The sequence below is a fragment of the Indicator indicator genome, chromosome 2 (genome assembly GCF_027791375.1).
Source record: "Indicator indicator isolate 239-I01 chromosome 2, UM_Iind_1.1, whole genome shotgun sequence".
Classification (NCBI taxonomy): Eukaryota; Metazoa; Chordata; class Aves; order Piciformes; family Indicatoridae; genus Indicator; species Indicator indicator.
This window is the reverse complement of record NC_072011.1, coordinates 2729646-2742675: the sequence shown is the minus strand read 5'-3', so window position 1 is coordinate 2742675 and position 13030 is coordinate 2729646. Positions and strand designations below refer to the sequence as shown.

The following is a 13030-nucleotide window of genomic DNA, read 5'->3' as shown; positions in this document are numbered from 1 at the left end:
GCAGTGTGAAGGACAGGAGGAGATAACTCAACCTGTACTCCTCCTTCCCTTGATTTGAGAAACTCAGTGTGTGTGTATGTGTGCCCCTGGAGCCCATGTGCTTATTTCTTTTTCTAGATCCTTAGAGTCAAAATCAAACCCAGGGCCCAGCTGTTCCTTGTAATTAAATTTCAGTAACTCAAGCTGGGAGTATTTCATTTTGACTAGTGACTTCCAAGTGTTGGCATTTAACTGGCCTCAGCTACATTTCAAAGTTAACACTGAGAAACTCCACACATGCATTAGCCTTATTTGTCTGTTGGCAAACTCGAGCAAACACCACTGTGCTGATTTGCATAGTGAAGGTTATCTTTGCTAACAGAAGGACTCAGGAATTTCATTATGGAAGACACGAGGAGGGATCTCATCACGGTGCAGGAGGCTACAGATGGCATCACACACCACTTGCCACCTGAGCCAAGGGGCAGGGGTGAAGTTGATATTGCCTTTATGCTCACACACACTCAAAAGATCCAAAAGCCAAAATCCACATAATGTTGTGTGTGGGTTGAAATTCCTCCCCCCCCAAAAATAAAATTTGACAGAGCAGCTGAGTTGAAAGCAAATGAAACTACATTTAAGAGCAGACTACAATCTAGAGATATGAAATGCACTGAGTACAAAATATATAATCACAGAACTGTCAGGGTTGGAAAGGACCTCTAGGATCATCCATTTCCAAACCCCCCTGCCATGGGCAGGGACACCTCACACTACAGCAGGTTGCTCAGAGCCACATCCAGCCTGTCCTTGAAAACCACCAGGGATGAGGCTTCCACCACCTCCCTGGGCAACCTGTGCCAGTGTCTCACCACCCACATGGGGAAGAATTTCTTCCTGATATCCAATCTGAATCTACCTGTTTCTAGTCTTGCTCCATCCCCCCCAGTCCTATCACTCCCTGACACCCTCAAAAGTCCCTCCCCAGCTTTCTTGTAGCCCCCTGCAGATACTGGAAGGCCACAAGAAGGTCTCCTCAGAGCCTTCTCTTCTCCAGACTGAATACCTCCAATATTTACATACATTTTCAATTTATGAACAACAAAAGAACCACTCTGGACATAATCAGGGGGTTACCAACAGCTTACCAACAGTTGATTCTGTGATTCCCCCTCCCTCCTCCCTTCTCTCCCCTCTTTACATGGGACAAGAACAGCAAAGAGTAGCTTGTTAGTACTTAGCCACAACAAAGGAACACAGCCAAGGTCAGCAACAGCTAAGCAAAAGCCATCAGCTAGTATCTGCTAGAGCAAAGGAAGCTGGAAAGAGAAAGACTTAGTTTACACAACTAACTTCAAGTTAGTAATCAGACCAACGGGATTATTTACACAGGATCACAGAATGTTAGGGGTTTGAAGGGACCTCCAGAGATCATCCAGTCCAACCCCCCTGCCAGAGCAGCATCACCTAGAGCAGGTCATGCAAGAACTCAACCAGGCAGGTCTTGAATATCTCCACAGAGGGAGATCCCCCTGGGCAGCCTGTTCCAAGGTTCTGTCACCCTCACAGGGAAATTCTTCCTCCTCTTTCCATGGAACTTCCTATGGCTCAGCTTCCACCACTGCCCCTTGTGCTGGCATTGGGCATCACCCAGCAGAGCCTGGCTCCAGCCTCTGGGCACTCCCCCTGCACATCTTTAGCACCAGCAAGGAGCTCACCTCTCAGGCTCCTCCTCTCCAAGCTCCAGAGCCCTCAGCTCCCTCAGCCTCTCCTCATAAGGAAGATCTTCCACTCCTCTCATCATCTTTGTAGCTCTCCACTGGACTCTTTCAAGCAGTTCTCTGAGGTCCTTCTTGACCTGAGGGGCCCAGAACTGGACACAATATTCCAGATGTGGCCTCACCAGGGCAGAGCAGAGGGGGAGGAGAACCTCTCTGGACCTACTGACCACAGCCATTCTAATCCACCCCAGGATACCATTGGCCTTCTTGGCCACAAGAGCACATAACTGGCACATGGTCAACTTTCCATCCACTAGACCTTATCATTATTTTCCCTTTGACATCCACTGGTAATTAATTTATTTACATTCTATCACTTTCTGTTCAAGATCTGTGGAAAATTTTCTAGGCACAGCCTCAAACTACCACAGTGGCCAGGACAGATCTGACTACAGGATGAGGACTTTTGCTTTCTGGTATTTAGGTTTCTATCTATGTGCCTGCCTTCTCTCCCTCATTTATTTTTGAGTCATTGATGATATTTATGCCATACATGGGCAGTGTGTGATGCAATAAACCCAGTAACAGGCTCAGTTTCCACTGCAGTTTCTATATTTGGGCATTTTAGTACATCAGAATCTGGATGTAAGAAATATTAACAGCCTTACACCAGCAGAATGAAATTAATTTTGTGCCAGCTTCTGCAGAGAAGCCAAAAGCTTCAGGAAATAGGATCTCTTCCCATCAGCATTTTTCAGATCCAGTTAGGGTCCAAAGGGAAGGTAAACAACACAATGCAAGGCTCCAGCTGGCAGTGCAGCAGGGAGAGATGATCGCTGATGTGGGACTGCATGCAATCCGCAGCATGGTCCTGACTGGCACTTCAAGGCTCCAGCACTTCATTGATGATGAAGGTAGAACCTGGTTCCTGCAAGCCACAGCCCCTGGGAGCCCAACTGTGACACAGGACTATGTGCAGCCTGGCTAGGCAGACAGAAAGAGTCAGTTTTAAAAGCATGAGCACCTCTTGCTCTGATAGGACCTCAGGACCAGCAGGCACAGCCGCTTCCGTGTCTGGTTGGAAAGATGTCTTCTTCATACCTCACTAGCAGTAATGCACAGCACCAAATCCATGGAATGGAGCTCTATTAGAATCATAGAAGTGTTAGGATTGGAAGGGACCTCAAGGATCATCCAGTTCCAACCCCACTGCCATGGGCAGGGACACCTCACACTACAGCAGGTTGCTCACAGTCACATCCAGCCTGGCCTTAAAATCCTCCAGGGATCAGGCAGCCAGTGACAGAAGGAGAGGGCACAGTCTCAAGCTGCACCAGGGGAGGTTTGGGCTGGATGGTAGGAAGAAATTCTTCCCAGAAAGAGAGATTGGCCATTGGAATGTGCTGCCCTGGGAGGTGGTGGAGTTACAGTCCCTGGAAGTGTTTGAAATAAGCCTGGATGAGGCACTTGGTGCCATGGGTTAGTTGATTAGATGGTGTTGGGTGAAAGGTTGGACTTATGATCTTGAAGGTCTTTTCCAATCTGGTTAATTTTGTGATTCTGTGAGGCTTCCACTACCTCCCTGGGTAACCTGTGCCAGTGTCTCACCACCCTCCTGGGGAAGAACTTCTTCCTAACATCCAATCTGAATCTACCCATTTCTAGTTTTGCTCCATTCCCCCCAGTCCTATCACTCCCTGACACCCTCAAAAGTCCCTCCCCAGCTTTCTTGGAGCCCCCCTCAGACACTGGAAGGCCACAAGAAGATATCCTCAGAGCCTTCTCTTCTCCGGACTGAACAACTCCAACTCTCTCAGTCTGTCCTCATAGGAGAGGAGCTCCAGCCCTCTGCAGGAGGTATTATTATTATTATAATTATTATTATGTTGCTGTTGTTGTTGTTGATATTATTGTTATTGTTATTATTGTTATGAAGCTCCCCAGAGAGGTCGTGGAGTCTTCTTCTCTGGAGACTTGCAAGAGCCATCTGGATGCATTCCTGTGTGATTCTATGGTCTAGACTCTATGGTGATGCTCTGGCAGGGGGTTGGACTCGATGATCTCTGGAGGTCCCTTCCAACCCCTAACATCCTGTGAGCCTTTCTTGCTGCAGCTATTACTAACCCAAGACTGAAGCCCCAGAGAGAGGCATAAGGAATGCTGACTGAACCTGCCCAGGAGGACCAGGTGATCCTTGTGGGAAGACAACTGAATCCATCATAGCTGGAACTGGCATGTCCTAAGTGAATGTTTTCCCGGCCACTGGCAGCAGTGCTGCATAACTGAGTAAAAACCAAGCGAGCACAACAAACAAGGGAGAAAAGCATCTTCCTGCCAAGAAAATGAGGGATGCAAAGAATGATGATTACTGATGAATAACAACCCAGAATTAATGGAGAAGGGCAACAGCAAAAGCTGTGCACAGAACACAAACATTTTATAATGAGGGTAAATAGTGACATTAAGTAGGGTGGCCAGAACTCATTGTTCATTCATGTAGTACTTGCCTGCATTACACAAGGTGGCTGATGGCAGTGGCTAGGGCTAGAACATTGCCTCTATTATTTTATCTGAAGAGCCTTTCCACTGAGAGGAAGGCTGTTCCAAAAACTGAATGGAGGCCTGGGTTTCCCTCTTGTTATTATTGGTGTTTTAAATTTAAATCAGGCTCCAACACATGACCCTGTTTGGGATGAACCTTGAGCTACGGAGGCTAGAGGGCAACTTAAGCACAACTAAATGAAGGCAGAGGTGTGGAGCAAGAGTGGGAGGCACTGTGTTAGAAGCTAGGATTATAAAATCTCTGCCCATCAAAGAGACCAGAAGAATATAGATAGCTCTGGTTTACTGTGTTTAATGCAGTAAAGCCTAGAGGCTCCAGCCAATTACCAGAGGCTCCGCTGAACAAGGAGGCACCACAAAATAAAAAGCATGGAACCAGACCTATCCCAAGCCCTTCTGAGAAAATAGAAAAGCTTGTTGACATTTTATCTTCCTGCCAGTTCAGTGAATGTAGGCAAAGCTTTACTACCATACTTCAATTAATCCAAGGCAGTCCTCTCCCTAGCTCACTTCTTGAGAGAGAGGAAGAGGGGGTCTGGGGCAGATTTAACAAAATTTCAAGCCCTGTCACTGCTTTTTTGATCTCAGGGGATCTGTGGGTGCTTAGCACTTCCCCAAAACAGGGCACCTTGCCCAGTGCTGATACAGAGAGGGAACAGGCTGTCCCTGCAGGGCTCTGGCTTTCCCACACTGCTGTACAGCCCTGGCTCTCCCTCAGCTCAATGCTTCTCTTCCTAGAGTTTCCTCACCCCTCGGGGCCATGATGGATCCTCTCTAGCTTCACAGGATCACAGGATGTTAGGGGTTGGAAGGGACCTCAGGAGATCCTCTTGCTGCCCTTCCTTGAACTGCATCCTCTGAGGTGTGTCACTCCTGCTCAAGGATGCCAAACAGGGTGCTGAGTTTTTTCACCCTGCCCATAAGCTCGATGTACCGGGCTGATGGTGATGCAGTTACCTGCTCCTGCGTGGTGCTGAGCACATCCCAAGAAGGATGAGAGCATTGGGAAAATGTCTGCCTTCCTACCACAGAGGGAAACAGCCAGAAGGAGATATTCAAGAACGAAGTGCTGAGAGCTGGCAGGAAGCTGAAGCAGGTAAGCAGCATGTGCAGGTGTGCACAAACACGCCTGCAGGCTTAAGCCCTTGCCTTCTCTTCCCTGGGTCTCTCGTGGCATCTTTGGGAGATTTACTTGAGGGCTGCAAAGCAGACGTTTCCCTGAGCTCGGAATTACCCTTACCCAGCAAAAAGCAAGCTCGCACTTCCCTTTGTGTGCAAAACTTTCCTGCGGCTACGGAGAACAAACAGCGGCTGAGGAGAACAAACAGCGGCAGGAGCTGCGGGACCTGGATATATGCGTGCTGCCGGGGCCCCTCCTGTCAGCCCTCTCGAGCACTGATAGTCCCTGCACGGCACGTCTGGGATGTTCAATCACGGATGTACCTTTCCAAGCACAACAGGGAAAAAAAGGATAAAGGAAAAAAAGAAGGGGAAAAAATGTAAAAAAGCCTGAGCCCAGAATTGCTAAAAGTTTAAGGGTAAAGCAGGCACTGTGATCCGGTGGGACGCGCAGCCCCAGCAGCAGCGGCACCCGGCTGCAGCGCACAGCACCTCGCCTCCCCAGCTGCACCTCCGGCCCCCACCGCCCTGCCCGTTCCTGCCCTTTCTCGCACGCACACCTCCGAGCGCCGATCAGCACCGGCAGCGCTGGCGAGGGACGGGGCGGTTCCCCCCCGGTGTTGCTAGGGGGCTTGGTGAGGACCGCGGGCATCGCCCAGCCCCGCGGTACGGCGGACACGGTGCGAGAAAGGATGAGGCTGGGCTACAGACAAGGGAAGATGCGGGCATGGGGAAAGGGGCGGGGGGCGATCCCGGGCTCCTCCCGACGACTGCGGGGGTAGGGGCGGGAGTCCGGCAGTAGGGGCGGTGCGCGGGACTGGGGCCCCCCCGTCGGTCGGCGGGTGGGTGCGGAGAGAGGGCTGGCAGAGGGAGGCGGCAGCTCCTCCTCCGCGGGCAGGCGGGCAGCCCGCCCGGGAGCGGCACCGGTTGCTCGGTGCCAGCGGAGCCGCGCCGCCCGCTATATAAGGGGCGGTGGCTGCTCGCCGCTCCTCCACACCGGCCCCTGCCCGCGCCGGGCCGAGGCTGGGCCCCTGCAGTATGGCCCGTGAAGGGGCGCCATGGAAGGTGGTCTCCCCACCTGCCTCCCGCGGACCCTCCTCTTCCTCCTCCTCCCGCTCCTCCCGCAAACTTGCCGCGGCGGGCTGCGTGTGAAGGCAGGGCTCGGCGGGGCGGCTCCGCTGCCTTCGCAACCCCCTGCCGTCGCGCCCGCAGCCAGGGGGAGAGGGGGGGAAGCGAGGCCGCCGTTCGCGGGCATGCGGCGCCGCCGCTGCGCCCGTCGAGACGCGGTGCGGAGCCGCGGGCAGCGGGGCTGAGCCAAAGGGCGGCCGGGGCCGGAGCCCCACGCCCGGGGCTCGCCGCGCTCCCCGAAGAGGTGTGGGGCAATGATCTGGCTTTGGGAGCGAACACAGCTGGCCCCCGTTTCGCCCCGCTCCGTGGCTGGCGGCGAGTGAGACTCGGCGGAGCCCTGCTCATCGCTCCCGGAAGGGCGTGCGGGCGGGAGGGAGGGAGGTGGTGCCGGCGCGGAGATGCTGCAGCCCTCCCCCGGCGCCGACGGGGTCCTTCCCGGGTAGCGGCCCCTCCGTGCCGCGCCGAGCCCCGCCGTCTGCGGGGGGCGGTGGCCGCGGAGTGATGGAGCCGGCCAGCCCCTGCCAAGCGCCGCTGCTCGCCGCCAACGAATCTTACCACGGCCGAAACTGCAGCTCCGAGGAAGGGAGCTATCAAGATGCCACCCCTCTCTCCTGGAAGATCGTACTCGCCGTCGTCCTGGCGCTCGTCACCCTGGCCACGGTGCTCTCCAACGCCTTTGTCATCGCCACGGTTTACCAGACGAGGAAACTCCACACGCCGGCCAACTATCTCATCGCCTCGCTGGCTGTCACCGACCTCCTCGTCTCCATCCTCGTCATGCCCATTAGCACCATCTACACTGTGACCGGCAAGTGGACGCTGGGCCAGATCGTCTGCGACATCTGGCTGTCCTCGGACATCACCTGTTGCACGGCGTCCATCCTGCATCTCTGTGTCATCGCCCTGGACCGCTACTGGGCGATCACAGACGCCGTCGAGTACTCCACGAAACGGACTCCTAAGCGGGCAGCGTGCATGATCGCTCTGGTGTGGGTCTTCTCCATCTGCATCTCCATGCCGCCTTTGTTTTGGCGGCAGGCGAAGGCCGAGGAAGTCTCTCACTGTGTGGTGAACACGGACCACGTCCTCTACACCGTGTACTCCACGGTGGGAGCCTTCTACTTCCCCACTCTGCTGCTGATAGCCCTCTACGGGAGGATCTACGTGGAAGCCAGGTCGCGGATTTTGAAGCAGACGCCAAAGAAAGCAGGTAAAAGACTAACGCGGGCGCAGTTAATCACAGATTCCCCGGGGTCTTCCTCATCCGTCACGTCCATAAACTCCAAGGCCCCCGAGGGATGCAGCGAAACGGGCTCTCCCGTCTACATGAACCAGGTGAAGGTGAAGGTCTCGGATGCTCTGCTGGAGAAAAAGAAGCTCACGGCCGCTAGAGAGCGGAAAGCGACAAAGACTTTAGGGATTATTTTAGGAGCCTTCATCGTTTGTTGGCTGCCCTTTTTCATCATCAGCCTGGTGTTGCCCATTTGCAAGGACGCTTGCTGGTTCCACGTGGCCATCTTTGACTTTTTCACGTGGCTTGGATATCTCAACTCCCTCATCAACCCCGTCATCTATACTATGTCTAACGAAGACTTCAAACAAGCTTTCCACAAACTCATACGTTTCCGATGCACAACCTGAAATTTTGGAATGCGATGTGTTCTCCGGGGCTGCCCTCATGCACGCCCGTGCCCGATGCCACAGGTAGGTGCGCTCCCCGCGTCCCTCCCCCTTCGCCCCCCCAACCCCGCACACAGCGAGCGGCCATGCTTGGGGCGGGAAGGCTTTGGGAGGCGGTAGGGGGAGGCGGAGGATCGGGAACGGAGGGAGGAGGAGGCACGACCCAAAAAAAAGCTTTTGCCATCCCGGCTCCGGCAGCACCGAGTCCCGCGGGAGGGCGGCGGGAAGGCAGGGCAAGGCTCGTTGCGAGTCGAGCCGTGCCCGAGGGGTCGGGACAGCCCACCCCAGACCCCATCCCACCCCCCTGCCCACTGTCCCAGCCCCTTCGCGAGTGGCGGCGAAGGGCGGCGATGCTGCACGCTCCTGACATTTCATTCTCTCTGTGTGTGCCACCTCCCCGCCCCCCCCTCCCGGCAGCTAGCGGAGAGTGACTCAACGGCAATCTGCTTTTTTATTCCACCTATTATAGCAGGCTGCCGCCATTTCGTATGCTAATGCTCGTGTTTAGACCAATTAGTGCTTTCCCACCGTGCTGCCGAGCTCCCCGGGGCAGGGCTGGGACAGGGTCGATATATCGTCCCCCAGCGGCATTCCCGGCACCAGGCATCGCCAGGCAGACCCGAGGATGCAGCCCCCTCGGCAAGGAGTCGGATGCGGTCCCCGTGCCAGCATCGGGTTGGTTTGGGTTTTTTTTGGTGTTTTTTTTTTTTTTTTTGTTTTTTTTTTTTTTTCAAGGAAGGAAGGTAGGACAAGCCTCAGATGAAGGCTGCTTGTAAAGTTCAGCCTACTTTCTGTCCTCTTTACCGCTCCGGCTGCTCCTGCTGGGAGCGGAGCCGGGCTGGGATGAGGCATCCTGCGAGGAAAGCTGCCTTTGAACCACTGTGAAGAGATTCAGCACCTTTGTGTTTCTCTTCACACGCAGCACATCCATGCCTTGCTGTGCCTCTGGCAAAAAGCAGCCGCCAGCTAACAGCTAACCTCAGCCTTTATTGTGACGCTTTAATAATCCTGCCAATCTATTTTTTTTCCTTCTTCTTCTTTTTGCTTTTTATCTGCAGAATCAAGTTGCTATTGTAAAGAACCCACTGCTTGAAACTTCCCCAAGCCCAGTTGCCAGACTCATGATGCTGCAAAAAAACCGTCAATACATACTGCCACCAAACTGCTCAGCTCTGCATTTCAGTGCTAATGACTCTGGCAGAGATGCTGTTCCAACAGTCACACATATCAGCTGAAAAAAAAAAAAAAAAAAAGAAAATAAAAAAAAAAAAAAGAAAAAATAAATTAATAGAAAAGAGGGCAGCCTCGAATCAAGGTCTATAATTCACCTGGACTGAAGAAAAAATAATTTAAAAAAGAAAAAAGTTTGAGAGTAAACTCCACTTATTTTGCAGGCTTTAACTTCTTAATTTGTTCCCTTGCCGGTTGTAGGGGTGTGCACAAGAGCACAGTTGTCTCTGTCTGTGTTGCTCTCATAGTTGCACTTCTGCACACCTGTAATTTCTTTCTTTCAGTGGAAAGAGTTGCTCCCTTCACTTAGGAGGCCAAGACGAGAAAAAAATCCCAAAATAAACAAATAATAATAATAAAGCCCTGTTTGAAATAGGAGCATCACGGTAAATTCTGTCAATGACTCCTCCAGCTGAACAAGAAGTGCAAGAAGTGACAGTGTGCAAAAGTCATGTATTTGTATTTCACAGCAACAGCAAAATGCCAAACCTGTAGACCCAAGAGTTGTAGACCTGTTCAACTGCACTGCATATCTGTAGTCTGTCCTCATAGTTACCTTTATAAAAGAAATCCTTCTTGCTTCTACTCCATAACTCCAGAGCAGAAATCAAGAAGGCAAATGACTTTTTTTCCTTTTTTTTTTTTTTTTTCCCTCCCATTAAACCAGCTGGGAATAGAAGTAGCAGTTTGATGTTGTAGCCATGCTTTGTTTTTTGATTTTTTTCCCCCCATTTCGTGTCAGTTGCACACCCTTACTGCATGAACCACTGCAAAATTTAGGATTCTCCAAGTGATTGCATTCTTTGGTGTATTTTGTAAAGAAGTTTGCTCTTTGGGAAGAGCTGTATCACACCTGCAAAATAAATACCCATGGATCATGAATTTACTAATGTTAGTGAAATTACTCTCCTCCCTGCTTCCTCCTCCCTGTTATTATTAATTATTACTACTATTTTTGGTCCTGATCAGACCTTAAGACCGGTCTATGCATATTCGGCAGTCAAGAGTTTCCAGTCAAGAGGATATGGTCCACCTGCTGTGATAGAACTGCATTGATTGTTCCTCCTATGTGTAAATGAAAATGAGTATGAATAATAAAATGCTTTCCTGTGTTCTCAAGAGTGGTGGTAGCAGTTGTGTGGCTGAAAGGAATATTTCTTGCTCTGCCTGGTTTCTCATTCTTGACTTTCTTTAGGTAACGCTGATTTGATGAGTCACTCAAAACCAGGTGGCAGATGAAGGCTGAAATTGGAAGCTTTGGTCAGTGGTCAGATTTTTAACAGGCATCTTTCTTCCTAACCAGTACTGTTAGGTATCATTCTTGCTATTTTCATACAACCCCAGATTAAATTCCTGGGTGGCCTTTCCCCAAATGTTTTTCTTGTTCCATTCAAAGCAAACGAAACTTATTTTAGCACTTGCTGGATATTGTACTCAGTGTTCCTTTCAAACTGTATTGTAGGTGGAGGCTGTTAAAAAGACTGGGGAAATCTTGCATGATTTATCTACCTGTTCTTCTTCAGACTAACCCAAGCAGTAAGGATTTATTTACCTAACTGAATAGCAAAGAAAGTCAGGCCCTGCAGGATGCCTGACCCTCAGTGCCTCTGAAACTCCCATTAACTGCCAGGAGGGAGATGTCATGGGCAGGAAAGAAGTCTGCAAGATGCAAGTTAAAGTAGTGGAGGATAAACATTTCCAGGGATTTGAAGACATCTGGGAGATTTGCCTGAAAAATACTGATCTCTAGAAAAAAGAACTCCTACACTATGCTTCTAAAAGACAAATGTGATTAGAGGGATTCTCTAAAACTCTTAGGTGACTAAAGTGCTTATATTCTTTTTAAGTAATTGGGTTTTTTGCATATATAGGGCAGAAAAAAACAAACCAGGAAGATTAGCAGCAAACAGCACTTATTCCTGTTTGTCATTTTTCCAATCTTGTAGAATGAATTTTGCTCACTGCAAGTTTCTCAGTGAAATAACTAAGCTTCTTATTGTGGAGAATGTGGAGAAGCTACTCCCCAGATCAAATTGCCAGACTAGCTCAGAAGGTTTTGGCAGCAAATGAAACTCTATTGACAAGCAAACTACAATCTAGGAATATGAAATGTGATGAAAATGTGAAAATGTATGAAATATGCAATATCTGTACTATATATATATATATATATATATACACACACACACTACAGAAACTCCTCAGACCCTCCTGGATGGCTCCAGGGGACCTGTTCACCTCTTCCCTCACCCCATTCCCTCCCTCCTTCTCATTACCTCACACAATAGTCAGAACAGAGATCCCCTGGCAAGGCCACAGAAGAGAGAGAGGAAAGTTGCAAGCAGAAGTGTCAGAAGAATAAAAGAGAGGAAAAAGAACTGTTTCTGCCTCTGCTCTGTTTTCCCATTACCAAACCAATTAAATCTGTAGAGCTTATAATTATTTTCCTTTTGCATCCAATGGTAATTTAGTTTACTTTCAGTCTTTGCAGTCAGGATCTAGGCTAAAGTTCCCCCTTCAAACGGTTAACACTTACATATGTAAAAAAAAAATAAAATGAAAAAGGGAAATGAGAGTGCAAAAAAGAATATTTCCACAAGAGAGTTGAGTCTTCTGCCAATTTAACAACGTGGAATGATTTGGAGAGCATGAGGCTCAGGAGCTGGACTTTGGTGGTCATCACACTGCTGGAATAAATCTTCCTCTTTGGCAGCTGGAGGTGAATACTCCTGGATCCCCGTGATGTGAGAGTTTTGCTGAGGAGCTAATTCCTCCAGAAATTATCTGAGGAGCTGATTCCTCCAGAAATTATCTTTCCATATTGATGTTGAGGCTCTGAACTTCCTGCACGAACAAAACATTTCACATAACCATGCCTCGGGTTGGGAAGGACGACAGTGTGGAAGCTGCACTGAGGGACTTGGGGCCAGAGGAGAGGAAGCTAACTGGAAGTCTTGACTTGGGGCTGAAGGAGAGGAAGGTGACTGGAAGCCTTGACTTGGGGCTGGAGGAGAGGAAGCTAACTGGAAGTCTTGACTTGGGGCTGAAGGAGAGGAAGGTGACTGGAAGCCTTGACTTGGGGCTGGAGGAGAGGAAGCTAACTGGAAGCCTTGACTTGGGGCTGGAGGAGAGGAATCTAACTGGAAGCCTTGACTTGGGGCTGGAGGAGAGGAAGCTAACTGGAAGCCTTGACTTGGGGCTGGAGGAGAGGAAGCTAACTGGAAGCCTTGACTTGGGGCTGGAGGAGAGGAAGCTAACTGGAAGCCCGCTGAAATACCTGCTTAGTGTAAAGGTCTTGTGCTAGATGAGCAGCAGCAGTGTCTTGTTCAGAAAACTGTCCCCACAGGGAGGGAGATGGAGTGAGGACAAGCATCTCTCTTTGCAGTGAAAGGAGAAGAAATGTAGGGCAAACATCACTCAGTGCTGGAAGATATAAATAAGTAAAACCTGTGCCAAGATGCATGCAGTGCATTTTAGGACAGGAAGAGTGGCCTGTGGGAGCTTCACTTGCTTGTGATGGGCAAAGTGTGTCCTGGCTGAACCTAGGTTTTAAAGATGTTAGGGTTCAGGAATAGAATGCTCAAGTTTTGACTCTCTAAGAGAGGTCAGAG

General features: G+C 50.4%; 2 protein-coding genes across 2 annotated transcripts in view; one reads left to right on the top strand and one right to left on the bottom strand.

The window, feature by feature from the left end:
- The window catches only part of MEI4 (meiotic double-stranded break formation protein 4), a 142952-nt gene extending 136098 nt beyond the window's left edge, over positions 1–6854 (bottom strand). Inside the window, exons 1-4 of the mRNA XM_054392998.1 lie at positions 6851–6854; positions 6179–6768; positions 5854–6084; positions 5503–5553 (exon numbers count right to left, since the gene is read on the bottom strand). Of these exons, the coding sequence (XP_054248973.1) occupies positions 5503–5553; positions 5854–6084; positions 6179–6768; positions 6851–6854 (876 nt within the window). The remainder of the gene's footprint in view (positions 1–5502; positions 5554–5853; positions 6085–6178; positions 6769–6850) is intronic.
- A 156-nt stretch (positions 6855–7010) lies between these two features.
- HTR1B (5-hydroxytryptamine receptor 1B) lies at positions 7011–8150 on the top strand. Its single transcript, XM_054398019.1, has one exon. The coding sequence runs from the start codon at positions 7011–7013 to the stop codon at positions 8148–8150; it is 1140 nt and encodes a 379-aa protein (XP_054253994.1).
- The last annotated feature ends 4880 nt before the right edge of the window (positions 8151–13030 follow it).